This window comes from Plectrocnemia conspersa, unplaced genomic scaffold (assembly GCF_051122295.1).
Source record: "Plectrocnemia conspersa isolate PC_06_02 unplaced genomic scaffold, ASM5112229v1 ptg000007l, whole genome shotgun sequence".
Lineage (NCBI taxonomy): Eukaryota > Metazoa > Arthropoda > Insecta > Trichoptera > Polycentropodidae > Plectrocnemia > Plectrocnemia conspersa.
Window position 1 is genome coordinate 9,926,742 of NW_028277171.1, and position 18,456 is coordinate 9,945,197.

At 29.9% G+C, this 18,456-nt stretch overlaps 1 protein-coding gene across 3 annotated transcripts in view; it reads right to left on the bottom strand.

Annotated features, from left to right (window-relative positions):
- The window catches only part of Mctp (multiple C2 domain and transmembrane region protein), a 92,345-nt gene that overhangs the window by 41,147 nt on the left and 32,742 nt on the right, over positions 1–18,456 (bottom strand). For all 3 annotated transcript variants that reach the window (XM_088188684.1, XM_088188686.1, XM_088188685.1), the window contains 2 exons: positions 13,832–14,040; positions 13,274–13,430 (listed from right to left, as the gene is read on the bottom strand). In XM_088188684.1, coding sequence (XP_088044810.1) covers positions 13,274–13,430; positions 13,832–14,040 — 366 coding nt within the window. The remainder of the gene's footprint in view (positions 1–13,273; positions 13,431–13,831; positions 14,041–18,456) is intronic.

The following is an 18,456-nucleotide window of genomic DNA, read 5'->3' on the forward strand; positions in this document are numbered from 1 at the left end:
CAGATTTTATTGAGCTATTAGTGATTCCGATGTAAATAATTTATGAATGAAATTATTTTGTATTAAATTAATAATAATAAATACGTGTATACATTTATATATAGATATTTTAATCAGATATGATGCAATTAATGCAAAGCCGCAAATATTCTATCTAGTGGGTTTGTTGCTTTAGTATTTCGTATTAGTGTCGAAGCTTTAGATTTAAAGCTTCGAATTTCCCGTTTAGGCTCCTACATAAATAAATATTTGATAATAGCGATATCTCCAGCCGATTATGATCTAAATACGTGCCATAGGGGATCAAAAACCGTCTCACATAGTCATCAGTTGCTCACAACCAGTGGGTTCTTCCCGGGATTTTCCGAGAGAGAAATCCCAAGATTTTTTTAATTTTTATAATCCCGACTTCCTGAATAATCGTTTCAAAAAACGATAAATAGTGATGGTTTAACATTAATAATATAATATCGATTATTTGTATAAATTTCAAGTTCTATCTCATAACAAGGTCAAAATTTATTGCTGTTTTATTACCTGTCCACATCCTCTGTAAAAAATACAGAAAATAAAAACATTTTATAAATCTTAAAAATAATATTACTAACTCTGATGTAAAAATAATCAACCTGGATATACCAAAGGTTTATGTAATCATTTCCAATCCGTACTTCACTTAGTATAGTGGTAAAAATAATGATTCTATATAATAAGGTTTTGAATATTAATATCAGAATCATGTTTTCAATTAAACTTTTGTGTTATTGAAACGAAAAAATAAATCATCTGCTAAATTTAGCTTATGAACTGTGCAATATACAAATAGGGGCAAATTATTAATTTTCAAAACATGTGCCCTTACTAAAAATATATTATTAAAAATATTTATATTTTACATGTTTTTTTTTATAAGTTTCATTTTAGGGCCTTGTTCATTTTGAATCATGTGTCTGTGTACCTGTTACAGATGCATTTAATTTTATCTAATGTTTATGCATAATTCCATAATTATATTACATTCCAGTAAATCATCAGTGATGCGCTTTTAAAAATTACCATCATATCCAAAAAAACTTTTCGCATAAAATGGATTATTTACATTATGACATTGACGTGACGGTAGGTGATTCGCGAATTGCCTTTGTCCTTTTTTTAACCTGAAATCGTGAGGCCAAACTCAGTAGGCTAACCCTCCGAAGCGGGCGAATAATCGATATGCCCTTTTGCTGTGCACGCGTATTTTCCATGCCGGCATGCCATGACACAGAAAATGTGGCCGTGCGTGAAAAGCGCGTGGAGTTTCAAGGTCAATTCGAATCCCATTATTAACGCAGTTGTTCCTTATCGTTAAAACACTATCGGCGTTGCGGGAAATGCGTCATTATACATATGTTATACTGGATAGTGGAATACTATAATTGCCCATTACCATAATTATTTTGTGATGTTGACAGATCAGATATGGGGTGGTAGAGTAGACTGCAGCAGATTTGAGTTATGAAAACGTCATCTACAGATGACCCATAATCACATGCACTACGCAGTCGTCTCGTTTTGTCAGCAACATTTAGTAATATTGCTGCATTAGTATTTCTATGCTGAAGCAGACGCAGCTTATGCCAAATAGTATCGTAGCGCCTTATTCGTAGAACGCATCACTTTGTTCTGAATTTTATAGATAGATAGTTATATCTTTTTTGAACATACATACGACTGGATAGCATATTAATTGATTAAAACTTGTTGGCATGTTGGTTAGTAATTATAGTAGAATTTACCAAAGCGACAATTTAGTGCTTTACGTTTAGATCGTTATCGGTATCGGATCAATACTTCTACATATTAAGATTTATTCTTATTTAATTTAATATATATGTATTTATCCACTTGTTGATTTTGCAAATAACCAATTGCGGTTCATTACTAGATTCCTATCGTCAGTACTGGTCTCAGGCACACATATGTAAGAATATATTCTTTATTGACAATGAATTTATATTTGTCTAATATATTAGACATGAACAATAACTTATAGATTTGTAGTGAAAGTATAATATCATTATGTTATAATATTTATTTTTTCTTTTTATATTAATTAAGCACTAAGATCAAGTGCTCTTCATGTAAATCAAAATAATAAATCGCAATTAGCTGCTTATCTTTTAGTTTTAGTCTAATAGCAGCTTCTCCGATAACTTTTATTAAGCAATTTCAGCCGGAATGAAATGGAATCTGATTTTTCTATCATATAATCACTTTAACAAGCCTTGTTTTTTTAGGAACATATTTCAGTCAAAATAACATACGGGTAAGTTCCATGATAGTATATATAATAAAATAATATCCAGCCACTTATCTTCTATTTCTGTTGTAACTTTAGTCATAGGACTATTAACTCTGTTATTTATTACAGTCATATTTTCATTAGCTGGCTTGAAAGTGATTTAAAGCATTTTTTCTAAATGATTTACACGAAGTTCTTATTTTTATTGGCTTGTTCTTGCCCAAGTACCATCTTATTTTCAATGGGAAAGTATTTAAACTACCAGTGTTGTTGTCTTTTGAGTGACCCTCCGCAAAGCGTATTTTGTATTTTTATCCGCAGTCACTATCTGGAGAAATGATTTAATTTTTATTTATTTTTTGTAAGTCGATGTATAATAATATTTAATATATCTTGGCAAAAGAATTGTAAATTATTTGCTTTTTCTCTTGTTAGAAACCATATGGTTATTTAAAGAAAATATTTATTTTATTTGAGTCATCTGGTAGTCTTCAGAAAATGCTTGATTATTATATTTAACGCTAGATCAGATTCCAATCCCAAATGCACATCTTAACGTTTCTCATAGTATTTGAGACGAATACCTTTAATTTTAATTTAATATGCACAAAGATTTTCTCATGGTGGAGTCCTATTTTATTTAGGAAGCCCCTTTTTGATCTTAGACGTTTAAACTTTGTCTCTGCATATCACGTACCAAAACTTGATTTGTCAGCAGGTTTTGTGATTTATTAGCATAATATTACAATTCTCATGCCTGTATATTTGGCTGAAAGCTTTTAGACCTGTCTTCATTTCTTAAAACTGAATAGTCTTAAATTGTTTAAATTGTTAAATTGAAGTAGCTCATTATTTGAGAATTTTTGATACCTAATAAGTAGGACATAGTTCAACAAAAATTAATAAAGATATTCATCAGTAAGAATAAAAAATCTGCAATGATCGGTTGAAATTATATTTATATAATAATTACTAAATTTGATCTTCCAGATTCGATAAAAAATACAAAAAACACTATAGATTCGAACCCAAGTTATGCAGGTTATAGTCGCCTACTTATACCACTCATCTATCGTGTTTGTAATTATATATCTACTATATATTATTACATACATTTCTTGATCGTAAATGTCTACATATTATATATGTAAAATTAATCAAACTATTAAATAAGTTATTTTAGTTTTTCATAATAAAAATAATATTTTTTTATAATGAATATTACGTGTTTTATTGGGTCGACAATTTTTTGCTATAATATAACGATCTACTTTTATGATAAATTTTACAAAAATTCATAAGAACTTCACAATGCTATTTTTATTAAAAATCTGTTTTTTATGAATAACAAAATATAAATCAATGCATATTTTTATTTTAAACTTCCTTAATCGTATGGTAATTCCAGCGAAATATTACATATAGTCTTTAACTAAAGTAAAATTGACTATAACATATTTAAAATATGTATAACTTGAATACCAAATCAAATAAGTTTTCATGAGATATATTAATTGAAAATGTGGGTAGGATGAAGAACATTTATTAAAAGAGGTTTGCTTTTTTTAAATTAATTTTGAGCGCAATTTACTTTATTTTATTGACCGCAGAATTTTTTCAGTAATAAATATTTTATTCTACATCGTACAGGAACAAACATATTATATTTGTAAAAACGGCAATGATTAACAAGCGCACGTGACGATCGGAGAGAAGGTCACTTGAGAATGCACTCAAACAAAGAACAGTTGGTGTCTTTATACATAATAAAATACCAATACAATTGCTGTCAAGCTATTGAAATGTGACTAGCAAGTACACAAATTAAAAGTAGTCAATGACATTGTTGTCAAATCTCTATGTAAATTATGACCGTTAAAAGGCCATTCTTATATAAAAAGTAACAGACGACAACCGCATGTTTCAGTCTATAATCATTGCATTGGACCGAGAGTTAAGATCAGGAAAGCACCTTTAATATCTCCAAACAAGTATATAAGTGCAAACAAGCATATTATCGACACTACTTTTCGGAATACACTTCCAACAGAAAATCATATCTGGAACTTCTACAAGTCAAAAATTGTTTTTCTTACCATTTCGCTTTCGCTGCGCTAAAATCGACCAATATGATTAAATTTTTTTAAATTCATAATTATACTGAAAAGTTTAAAACTTTAGATTAATGCAATATGTAAATTGTCACGTAATACAAATGTTTTTAAAGTGCATTATCGAAGCAAAAATGAATAATCTGCCGAAAATCGATGATAATCATTATCGAAAAAACCCACAAAAAATAGTTTGGAAATCAATAGAATTACATTGATTCTTTCAAGTTCATCTATAGAACAAAGCTAAAGCTAATAAATCACAAAAAAGCCAATTCGATTTGTAATATAGATATTTAGAAGTTTACGAAAAAAATTAGTTTCTTTGTTGAAATGGGATACCACAATGGAAAACTTTTTAGCAGCTTAAGTTAAAAAGTATGCGCTATAACCCAGAAATGATAAAAATATTTGCCTTGAGAAAAGATAATGAGTGCATTCTCGTTTTACTCGAAACACTGGTTACTAATCTGTTTAAAAAACTCTCCACCCTTATACATATATTTGGTCGTAAACATCGTTTGGCGAAAACAAAATATCCTATGGAGGAGGCTATATGGATATGGGAATAAGAGTAACCAATAATCATTTCCCCCTCAGACACATTGGCTGAGGATTTCCTTTCAATCACTTTGTTTGAAAACTCCTCTGGGACTTTCACACACTACAATCAAGGGGAGGGCAACTAAACCTTAGACCAGCAAAAATCGCAAAAGCCACCGCTTCTCTCTTCACATCACCTGGTTCAGCTTGACATCTGAAACGCCAGAAGACTACGGAAGTGCCCACAAAAAAATTGCAATTATAGTATAACAAATTAAATAAATAATAATCAATAACAAAATAAGCCCGCTGAGACAAAGGTCACGACAAATCTTATCTTAGTTGCATTCCTTATGCCAGTATTTGGCAATGTGTGTTATATATATATTTTCTATTAATTATTCCAGTCAATAATATTGTACACATTACAATATTATTAACTAAGATCTTAAGTTAATAAATTTAATACTTCCAAATAAACGGTAAAAAATATTATTTATAGACACAATTTAAAATTCGATAATCCATTATGAAGAGTTTATTGCCTTTTTAATGTGCTTCGTCATTTGAAGCTCAATGGGAGTACATAATCAGATTATCCGAACAAAAAATTCAATAAAGAAGCCTCACTTTTACATGTCCCCGTGTACGCTGAAACGCAATACTAAAAAAAAACACTTTTAATTAATCTTGACGAATATGTTACAGTAGATATAATTCCAATATAAAAATCGCTAAAACGGAAGCTTAAACAAGTCAACCGTGTCACGATACACGAATTGTTGATTAGGCATGTTATCGAACCAGGTGTGTTAAAACTGCAATCTAAAAGCTAATTTTGATATTATTATAAATTCATATACGAAGTGTGTTTAATTTACTACGTTCAATAACTTTGTTAATCATATAGAAGATTACAATTTCATCGAATGAAAGTGATGGGTTAATTTGCGGTGTCTGATCAGATTTGTGGGATTAACTGAGTATTTGCTCTGAGCCACTATAATAGCGGGGAAACGATTGAGACCAAACTATTAATCTATCAACCAAAGTTAAGTGTTTGTAATTCCAATTGATTGGTTCTCGTATTGGATGACCACTTTCATAGATTACATCAATACAAGTGTATACCAGCTAAAATCTCAACAGATATTACTTTGAATATTACTGAACAACAATTTTTTTTACCCAAAGATTAGATAACTAGTTTTTTAAGACACTGTCTATTATATAAAAAATATGTGTACCATACCAGCTCCTCTAAGCTATCGTCGGGCAAGCTCGTTTAGAAGCTGGATAACTCATGTCATGTTCGATATGTTCAAGAATAAGAGACGATATTGCGACTTTAAAGCTCACAGCTGGAAATTATAAGCATTTGGTAAATACAATAATATTTTCAACGAACAGTGAATTTTTTTATGTATACGTATGTATACAGGTGCATGTTTGAGTTTATGTATGGTATATGTATGGTGTATGTACATACGTATATAAAATGTTAAATAAAACTTATTTGTAGAAAATCCATAACGACGTATTGAACTAACTTGTCAATTCATGATGATCGAATTTGAAATAACAAATTTTAAGCATAGATTGAACGTTTTAAATTAATTTAATAGTACTACGATAAATATTTGCTGAGTTAATCCAGAAAATACGGCTGAATAAATTTATATTTCTTTATAAAATATTTTACTTTTATTTAAATATATATAGTCACCATGGACCTACTTACTTAAAATTAATTTGGTGAACTTTAGAATGAGTTTTTAATCAAATAACATAGATTGTCTTGTTTCTGCTTTCTTTTTCTACAATCAAATATTTTGTAAGCCGTTTCTTTAAGAAGTATTTCTCAAAAGATAGCGCTTCACACTCATAGTCATAGTGAAAATCTTGAGAGCACAGATGCAACAAAAATATCTCACACCTATACTCAAAAATAATACGTATAACATAATTTCATAGCTAATAAAGTCTCATTTATAACAGGATTTTATCTATTTTTTACACTTTTTATATTAAATTATTATTATTAACCCAAGAATTTAATTAAAGCGATGATCTCAATATTTAGTGGTAATGTTACAAACCTACACAAATTAATTTGACAATAGTGAACAAAAATTTGACGACGAAAAATGAATAATACGTCATTTAGGGTAGAATGAGAGGAGACAAAGACGCCAGCTGAGCTATCAACCGAAAGGTCACAGGAATGTAGGGATCGTCAAATATTCGCCCACAAGAAAGCGTTTCACCCGAGTTCGAGCCACAACCTTTCAAAACGGTATACTAGTAGATAGTGCTTTGAAATACTCACATTGTATGTAGGTTTTTGTGGTAATTTTAATCAATCAAACTCACACAAATAAAATATAATACTAAACCATTTTGTCACGCGCGAGGCTTATAATCTAGACTTCGATAGATGTCCAATAAATATTCATTATATCCATTTGCGTGTCTATAATTGATAACCAAATGTGTTTCATAAATATTTTTCAATATTTTTGTAGGACAATGCGATTGTAAAAACACAAATAGCAATTTCATGTTTGAGAAAATTATACAGCTTTCAATAATTCAATATTTACGGCGGTATATAAGCGTTCAGTATATATATATGATTTAACAGCTCTGTATATTTTCTGGACAAAGCTTACATTACACATCTATTTGAATTATATTTACTCGATTTCTTGAGTAAAATGCGGTGTCGATGTTATATACTATTTTTTTGCAATCGTCTCGATGGCGTAAATTGCGTATATTAAGTTAACTAGTAAAAATTGTCTAAAGATTTAGTTATATCAAAAGCAATGAACTGCTCGTTTCAAAAAGCTGGAATGGACTCAAGTTCCGAGTTTATCCGTTTCTTGTTTGAGAAATTAGATAAAAACTGTTTCTTAAAGACAATTAGCAGGAATGTACTTTTTCTATGAAATATGTATCTGAAAAGATGTACCGCCTTTCATGGTTGTGCAATTGCTTTCTGTTCTGAGAATGACGCATAAGAATGTTCCATAATGTAATTATTATCGTTTGACATTTAAAGTGTTTAAATAGCAATTATTTTTATATGCATATGATTTATTCTCTTTATTAGAAAATTTTTATTTCATGCACTCGTGACATATCACAATTTTAATTAATCATAATATATTTATTTGTAAGATTAGGATTAGTTAGGAAAACTTATAATAACTTATAAAAACTTAAAATATTTTATAATTGATCACAATGATTATTATAGCAAACACTAATAATAAACTTACAGGCACGATAGAAATTAATTAACACTAGGGTTCATATGGTATAATACACCTATACCTCGCTTTACGGCCTAGATACGTTCCACGAAACTTGGCCGCAAAGCGAAAAGCCGTATAACGAATCAATTATTATAATACAAATTCATACAAATTCAATGGGATCGGTTCCAAATTTGTTAAATATGTAACATGGTTAATCATTTAAAATGCATTTTATCTTTTTATTTCATTTAAATCAAAAATACATACATAACAAGACATACATTTGTACATAAAATAATAACAGACTCCAAAAACCAAAAATAATCCATAAACAAAAATGAAACAACTTCATGTTACATAAAATATGTGTATGAATACAAACATAATTTTTTTTAAAATGGCTTTAATCTGAAGACGATGAAGAAATGGTAACCTGCAGATCACTGTCGTTCTCATTTTTCGCTGGTAAGGATGGGCCTGGCTTAAAAAAATTGTCCAACGTTGTTTGTCTTGCCTTTTTGTCTCTTTCGTTCTTTAGTGATTAATAACAGCTAATGGCTGAGTTAATTCATCGAGAAACTTTAGCGCTACGTTCGACGTCAGGATCGTTTTCAAGGAAGATGTTTATTCCTTGTTCGAAATAGGAAAAAGCTTTTGACAATTTTTTTGATCTTAGCTGTTTGAATACAACAGGCTCTCTTCATCAAGTGCCGGTTCTGCTTGCATCTGAATGAGTTCCTTATATGAAAGGGGTTCCCTATCAGCTTCAAGTAGATCAAGCACATCACGTTCGTTCGAACCTTCAAAGCCGAGATCATGTGCTAGATCCAAAATGTTTTGCCTAATTTCAGCAAGGCAATTAACTTCTTCATCAGTACTTTTTACACATTCTGGCCATAGTTTTTTCCAAACATGGTTCATTGTTGTTAATTTTAATTTCTTCCATGATTCACTGATGCTGTCAACAGCATCCTTGATGTTAAAATTTTTCCAAAATGTTTTAATTGAAGATTTACCATCGGTTTCCCTTATAAGTTGTCGGAAAGTTCGGCGTAGGCAATATGCCTTAAAAGTGGCTATTGCACCCTGATCCATTGATTGGATCAGAGCTGTTTTATTTTTCGGAAGGTACTCAATCATGACATCTTCAGATAGTTCGGATTAATTAGTAGGAAGCCCTGGTGCATTATCCAAAATTAGCAAAGCCTTGTTGCTTAAGTTATTGTCTCGCAAATATTTTTTCACTTCTGTGCAAAAGTAATTTTTGAACCAATCCTCTAAAATAGCTTTAGTCATCCAAGCTTTCTTGTTGGATCTCCATATGACGGGTAATTGGTTTTTATTTAGTCCTTTAAGAGGCCTTGGATTTTCGGACAAATACATTAAAAGTGGTTTTAGCTTAAAATCACCCGCGGCATTTGAACCAAGTAGCAAAGTTAATCGTTCTTTAGACACCTTATAACCAGGCGCAGATTTTTCGGTTTTTGAAATGTACATGCAATCAGGCATTCGCTTCCAATAAAGCCCTGTTTCGTCTACGTTAAGCACTTGTTCAGATTTATGACCACCTCTTTCAATAATTCCCTTTAAAATGTTGGGATATTCCTTAGATGCGGCCTCATCGGCGCTAGCTGCTTCACCTTTCATTTTAAAATTATGCAAATTAAATCTATTTTTAAAGTTTTTAAAAAATCGACATCGAAAAAAAGTTTTTTTGCCGTTATAGCGAAACATTTTAGGCCGTAAATCGAAAACGTGCCTTAATTGAAGAGGGCCGTTATAGCGAAAGGCCGTATAAAGAGCGACCGTATAGCGAGGTATGGGTGTATATGAACCCAGTCCTTTCAGATGCTAAACACGGATCTTTACCACTGATATATCGTGCTGGTTTTAATAAAACTTTTTGTGTCGTGTTCAGCAATGGATCACCAATCAATTCATCAATCGGCCCACATATAATTCATAAGCGTAAATCGGAAACAAGATAAGCAACGACAGGTCTTGAAACAAAGGTATATTTTACATATAATTAACACATTCAGTTCGAGAGCTATCCATTTCATCATTATTCATAATTAAAAAAGAGATGGCAAGTTTGGATTTACGCCCTTACTATTAACTCTAAAGCACACGATATGGATATACGTTCGATATACTTATCATTAATCCGATTGATTGATAAATATAAAAAAATCATTATACTCCCACTCCCATCTTTTCAGGTAAAAATAATTGAATATAAATTATTCATGAAGTTTTAAACATTGTCAAGGGATGTTCTTGGTAAACAGATTCTAAAACTTTCAACGGTTTACATTTATTATTTAGCCATTTCACATTTATTATTTACTCTGGCTTTTTTGATAGACGTATCTATCTCAAGAGACACATTACGCTTATCAACAAAAAAATTCTGACGGACATCGATGGATTTGTGCGGTAAAAAATCTCACTTATTTATAAAACAAGCAGAAATTGGCCGCCCTATTAATCAGTAAAAACCTAAATACAAAATACATGTAGCTACATATGTATTTTTTACTTTCATTTTGTTTACCTCCCACGTGCTCGACGTTGATTAATGATAATATATTATTAATGTGTGAGAAATATGAGAGTTTTGTCAATTTATAATGGCAAGGCTCGGATAAAAACAACGAAGGCGTGCTATAAGGACATTATTTAAATATTTTAAACTTAATGTATGCAACGTAAAATGACGAGTGTCATAATAAAGCGCTTTCCTCGCACTCCCCTGTTTATACTGACTTTGCAATTTACATAAATTCTTGGAAATAAAATACACAAACATGTGCCAATATTATGAAAATAAATATATATGTTATTTTACTTTTTTTTAAAAATATAAATATGAATAAAAATTCACATATAAAATATATGCGCATATGTGTACAATATAATATATTTTAGAGCGTCTATTTTTTATATTGTAAACATATATCACTCCTAAGCTTTAAAAATATCATGTAGCATATTGTACCAAGTTACAGCTACAAAGATACATTAAGGTGTGACAATTTATCATTGTTATTTCTCTTTTGCATCAAAAGAGTATTTTTCAAGTATAATGAATGTACAATATGTACCTACATAAAAAGGATTACTATGGCTACGTGGGAATTTTATCTACTTGGGTTAATTAAAAACAAATGGTTAATTATTAAATACATCTCACATAAATGTTGACAGAAGCATTTGTCGGTGACAATTTGATATATTACGTAATGTTAAAAAAAAATTAAGTGTACAATTTTCCGTACAAAAAAAATATTTTAGTGGTTTAATATTTTAGTATTAAATTAAATCTAGATTAAAAATGTAACTAATTGAAAAATAATAATAAATAATCAATAACTAAAAATACGTTTTTTTATTGGTACGGTGTTGTACCCGTTGAATAATCAATGAAGAATGCGCATAAGTAGAATCATATTTTATATATTTATTACCCATTAAAGATGTAAATTATTGAAGGTAAATGATAAAATTTTGCAGGTGTTATCATACTCTAAATATTATATATACTAACTGATATTGTATTTTTGAATATTATTAACACAGATTGTCTAATTGATTATGACGTGTGAAACAGTATCATAAGTATCATGTGTTATCTATTTTTAATATGAAATAAAATTATATTACCAGCTCATCATATATGTGGATATTAGTAGTTTTTAATAAATATTCTGGGAAAATAATCAGTTTAGAAAGTAATCTCACAAGATCTAAGAAAACTAATAGGCCAATGCTAATATTGTTATTCTCATAAGTCCCTACTTTATGTAAAATTTATATTAATTGCAACTTATAAATAAATTATATTTTCAATTATTCGAATATGGGATAATAACCGATGAAATATTCGAATATATTTGTAGATTTATGAGGAATGGAATATTATAAATAAAAAAAAATAAAAAGTATCAAGAATATATATTTCAATTTTAAAAATTATTAACATTAGATGTTCTTAAATTTTATATTTTTAATAGAGCATTAGATGTTGCAAAATTTTATATTTTTAATACTTGGGAAAGCCATTGGGAAAATCCATAGCTGCACTATATTCACTTGGAAATATGAGTACTTTCGGAAATTTCGGCAATTTTAAAAAGTTTTTTAATATTATTTTGTTGATCGGATTTTAATTGTTATGTTGCTGTTACTTGTAATAAATATATGGATATCTCATTATTGAAACCCGCGTTAATAAATATGACCTAAAATAATCATTCAGAAATAAGGATAAACAAGACAATATAGTGGAAAGGGTGAGACCACACAAAGTCGACTAGAAAAAAGGGTTAAATAAATAACACGATCACGGGAAACAATATATCACCGAATGACAAAAAGTACCGTAAGGCCACAATATTACTGTTGCACAATTCGAACTATTTGTATGCGATGGGAGCTAAAAAAAGCAGGTACGAGATTTTTATGACAGTGTTTCTAGTTTCACCAAATGCATTGAATTGCATCACGCCTATATTTATAAATGAATCCTTGTGAATCAACTATATAATAATTTGTTTTGACTTTGTATCTTTTCCTTATGGTTGTGTTTGAAATATGTTTATTTCAAGTTGACTCAAGGCGAAGCCATTAATTTAAATTCGTTGACAATTTTTTTTTTCATCTTCAATGCCTGATTCTATAATAATGAGCAAACATACAAAATATCAAATATCACAATTTTGTATCACTCTTGATCAAACATTTCCCAAATTCAACAATAATGAACAGATATTGTTTTTCACAAAACAAATTACAATTGAACTTGAAACCCGTTCCACCTCACAACTTTAATTAAAGGCCATCCCACGCCGAAACAGGCTTTACATTACCGACGCGAAATTACAGGTGCGTTTCCGAATCGAGATTCCAAGCAGGATCGATACACCGCAATGATGTAGTGGCTATATGTAATATCTCTGAACGCACGGTTTACTACCATCTGTTCCTTTGACCTACACCCGTTTAGCTATACAATGTATACATTGTATGGGATAGGAAAACTCAATATGTTCTATGACGAAAACACCCACCTTGTATGTTGTTGGTGATGCGGTGCCTTGGTGATTGGGTGCTCGGTGTAGCAGAACTGCTGTGCTCTGAACTTTGGTCTGCTGCATATTCTGTGCTGCTACCTGCCGATCCATCGCGAGTGGGTCTTTCTTTGCTTCTGCTACGATGCCATCGGCTCTGTTCAGGATAAGACACATTTTTTAGATTAAGCTACATATAAAGAAGCTACCATATGTGAGTAATTGTCCTTTGTATTGATCAAAAACAAAAATATTATAGACAAACTTAATGTATTATACATTAGATATATAAATATCAAGCAGATATATTCCCTTTCGCTCGCTGACGTGTTAAGTGACGAGAGTGAGTGAGAAGAAGTACGCGTGCGGAACGCATGTAGCGCACCCCTTTATTTCTCACTCATTCTCATCAATTAATACGCGAGCGAGCGAAAGAAAATGTATCTCGCCGTACGCGCATGATATCAAGGAGTAATTGTATGTTTTTAGAAATTGTACTTACTTAGATAGATACTGATGTTATTATTAAACTAATAGTAGTTGGAATTAACTACTTACCCTAAGTGTGTTGAAGAAAGAGTGTGTTTTGTTGAGGACGGAGAGTGGAGCCCCTGAGCGTCTGGATGGGGCTTGAGCTGATCGGGCTCGGGGAGGTCCAGACGAAGGTCCCGGACCTACGATGGACCCACCTGCCCCAGCACTCGACAGCTCGGAAGCTGAGCGACTCAATCTACCTAGTTGTGCCCCATCAGTCGCCTTTGGCCGACCTGCAAAAATAAAAAATATAAATATTAATTTAATCTAGTTCATTACACAAAAGCCTCTGTATATCAGGTTGTCCCATTAGTTTTTTTTCATACATCTGCAAAAATGTATAAGTTTTTATAAATCACCGATAATTTCATTCCTGCGATGGATGACGTTTAGACGACTAATGCATTTAATTTTGCACATTTTAACAACTAGTGTTTTTGATTAATAAAGATCAATTCTTTTTAATGACTATGAACATATTTTGTTTTGAGTTGTGTTGAAAATGTGCCTGAAAATATTTTCCTGAAACACTTTCGTTTAAAATTAATGTGGTCAAAATGTTTCATCCTTTAGAATTAATTAATCTAAATATAGAAACAGAGCTTAAAAATAAACAGAGAGAGAATTCTCTTGAATACGCTTGTTATTTATTATTAAGGGTTAAATGTACATGTGTTAACGTAATTATTTTGATCTTTATATGAAATGGTAATATTTTTAATTCGTTATAAAATGTTTTGTAAATGGAAGGTGTGGCAATTAAATTTCTGTATTCACCCGACAAAAGTCCCACAAATCACAAAATACAAATTTTTTTATAATTAATCTGCATTTAGTTAAATACAGTAATTGAAATGTTATTTTTAAAAACAGTCCACAAGGACTTTCTACGAATTAAAAAAAAAACAGTATATTACATATTAAAAATGTTTTTATACAATGTGTTTCAAGGCAATTCTCTAAGAACTTTTAGATCATAGTATTTTTAACTTCATAAATTATTTATGAAACTTTACAATGTAAAATAATGCATGCACGAAAGCTTATATAGTTTTATTTTAACTAAACATAGTTGTATATATGTACGTATATTAGCAGGCTTTAGCATATGGTTGAAATTCATCAAAAGTTTATTCTCTCCTTGGATGTAGAGCAAAGTCAAACAGTTACCGTAAAGTTTGTTCTATCTCCGCTTCGAAGCTTTATTTTTAGTACTGGATATAAGCTATTGTTATATAATAATATAATTTAATTTAAATTATCATTTTTAGAATAGTATATGTTAAGCTCCATAAAAGTGTCTAATATAAATTATCCATAATTTTTCCTAATAGTTTTTGATACATTGTGTTATTATATATGATATATCAACTAATAATATAAAATTCAATTATATTATGATGTTGATAAATACATCTGTGAACATTAATAAATATTAAACTTAAAATCAGTTAATATTGAATATCAATTTCAAACAAACATTGAATCTCGCATAATGTTTAATTTATATCAAAAATTCATCCATCCTAGTGACATAAGATTTTTAATGAAATTAATATTATAATAAATTTTAACAAACATAGCAATGTCATAGTGGCACGAATATAACTATAGCAGACTATTTGTTTAATTCCCGTGCAATTTTCGCATAGTATTAAATTTGTCTACAAGTGCTATTAGATTTATTAATTATCATATAAATTAAACTTAAGTTATCAACTCATAAAACATGCTTTTATTGATTTTATCAAGGTTTTTGTGTTTAATTTGTAAAATATTGCTTTTTAATGATCAGAAATATATGTAGGATTTTGCTACCATATGTTTAATATCGCGTGTTTTTACATGAATAGTAATCAATTCATTATTACGATTGATTTAAAGTTCGAAGTTGATTATATATATTTTAATTAAATATATATGTATTTAATTTACATTAAGTTTCTGTATTATCATTGCCTTATTGAGTAACATATAATTTTTAATAAAACCTACAATGTCTTTGCAATTTATTGTAGAACTCAATAGACACAAGTTATTTATTTAAAATAGAGACGATCATATATAATTGCAAAGGGTTTATAAAGAAACTTTTACTTTGCTTTCAAAACTTAGTTTGTTTGTTAAGTGCGGAACGGTTTTGTATTGGTTTTCCTCGGTCAACCGAAAGAATTCTGAGGATTTTTGCCGTGAAGAATTCAGTCCATTGTTGCTATTATATATACAGAAGTTCGTTAGTTATTAAAAGCTTGGATCATTTTTATAAGTGTTTGAGTCTTAAAAAACAAAGATGATGCATTACGAGCCAACTTGATTGATTTAAAAAATAATATTGCTTAATAAATTTAATGCTCAATCCATGTCGATGAATTAAATTGAATCGAAACAAAGAATTATTTCTGCGTTCATTGCAAAACTTATTTTGTACAAATTAAATTTTGGATTAGGGGAATTTAACGAATTTCTTAACTAATTAATAGCAGAAAAACATAAGATTTGCTTACTTATTGTCAGCATTTGGAGGTTCTAGTTCTGACTTTAAAAATCGATTTAAAGATATTCCTAAAATCAACGTCTCTAATTGGGTTCTGAACCCATTTCGAGTACAATCGCAAAATAATCTCTAACGTTAAATGAAGAATTGAGGTTTAAATACAAAAAAATTCTAGCAGCATTTCGACATGCAAAAGAAGATACTTAATAAAAAAATTACTAATTTACTAGAGAGATTTGGATAGCATTAGATTTAATTCTTTCACTTTGTTACTTTTTGATAGTCAAGTGGATATTCTAAAGCTACATAACTAATTATGTAAATGCATTTGTGAGCTGTTAATAGTTGCGCTGTCTTAGAAATTCTAGACAAATTAGCTTTGCATACTTAATGTTGACACTCAATTTATATGTAAAATCACAGGTTAATTGAATTGAATCGTTAGTTTCCTTCTTTTTTAAATTAGTAAAAAGTTAAATTTTTTTTTTAAATTATATTTTTATTTTATTTTCACAGTGTTGTAAATAATGTTTCTTTAAAATAAATTGTTATTTATAATATAGTGCTTAATAGATACATTAAATATGCCCTTCAAAACCACCAAAAATATCAAAAGATCCCCCCTATCAAGTCTATGTAGGTCTTGTCATAACCGATAATGGCTTATCGTTGCACGATGGCGAAACAATGGCGAAACAATGGCTTGCCATTTCGACGTTCGCGTGACCATTTCTCACACATGGTACGACTGTACATATTATATATTTATGAGGCTCTAACACCACCGCGTGGTCAGGGGTTGGCATGTCGCTTATTACGTATTCATCAGTGGTGGCAAACCTTGATCGTGAACGCATAACCACAGATATGGCCGATTAAATATTTAACAGCGTCGTTGCGCTATCGAGACTAATCGAATTTTGCTTTGACACCAGTTTTCGGTTATCGGTCAAGTCAATTAGTTAAATTATATAAACTATCGAGTCAGTACTGCATGTTTAATATAAATATAGAATTTAAGATTTATTTATGAGAAATATAAACACTTTTAATGTAAACACAGACTGCTTCGATAAAGGTGTAGCGATGCGAAGACGCTCGTCTGAAACTTTTGTTCTAATTTTACTTTTTGTGTGCTTTATGTGGGAAAAGTACATAGAAAATGTATGTACTCCACAGAAAATATGTTCGAAATATTTTTTTAGGCATGTACAACTTATAAAAGTTCAATATAGATATTTTTCTTACCGAAATATGTTCCTATATTGCGTGACCATTAAAGTTTTAACAGGTTAACTATCTGGTAACTTAGAAACTTGATATTTGTCAGAACAATACAATAGCACTTGCCTTTGAACGGTTGTTGTGATATGTAGAGTATACTTCACGCTAATTCTGTTTGATAAACATGGTACGCACAAGGCGTAGCAATTGGCCGCCGTGTTGTAAAGTTTATGGCGCTTTTAACGCATAATACAAATTTCTGTTTCATGTTTAAAATTATAGCTTTACACTTGGCCCGCTGGATAGATATTGTATAGCGATTGGCCCCACAATAAAACATGTTTGAGTATTTCAAAATTTAAGTAAAATAAAAATTGTTTTTAATACCTCACATGTAGTTTTTTACAATGCTATGGAATACAATTTAAATGTAGCACAATGAGATTCTCAACAATTATTTTACAAAAATAAGAATTTTTCAAGACAAATTACGTTTGCCACGCTTTCAAGGCATTCTTTAATAAATAATTTACTTTGATGTTGATAATAATGTAATTTCCTACTAATGAATCAGTCTAAGAATGGTTGTTGTTGACGTAATATTTGTTTTCAGTTCTAATGTATTTTTCACGACACATTTCTTGCATCATTATTTAAATTAAGTACATATTGCTATTCCAAAGTAGATACTATTATTTTTACATATTTTACATAGCGCTTTATTAATTTCAACAATATAAATACACCCATAGCTCGATTTTCTCGGTTAAAAATATTTTTTTTAATGTATTATATGTATTCGACGTTTAACTATGCGAGCTGCAGTTACAATTACACTATATAAAGCGGACATACATTAAATAAACTCGATGACAATGAATCACTCACAGTAATGAAAATTTGGAAAAACTTGACAATTTTAAATTGTGTA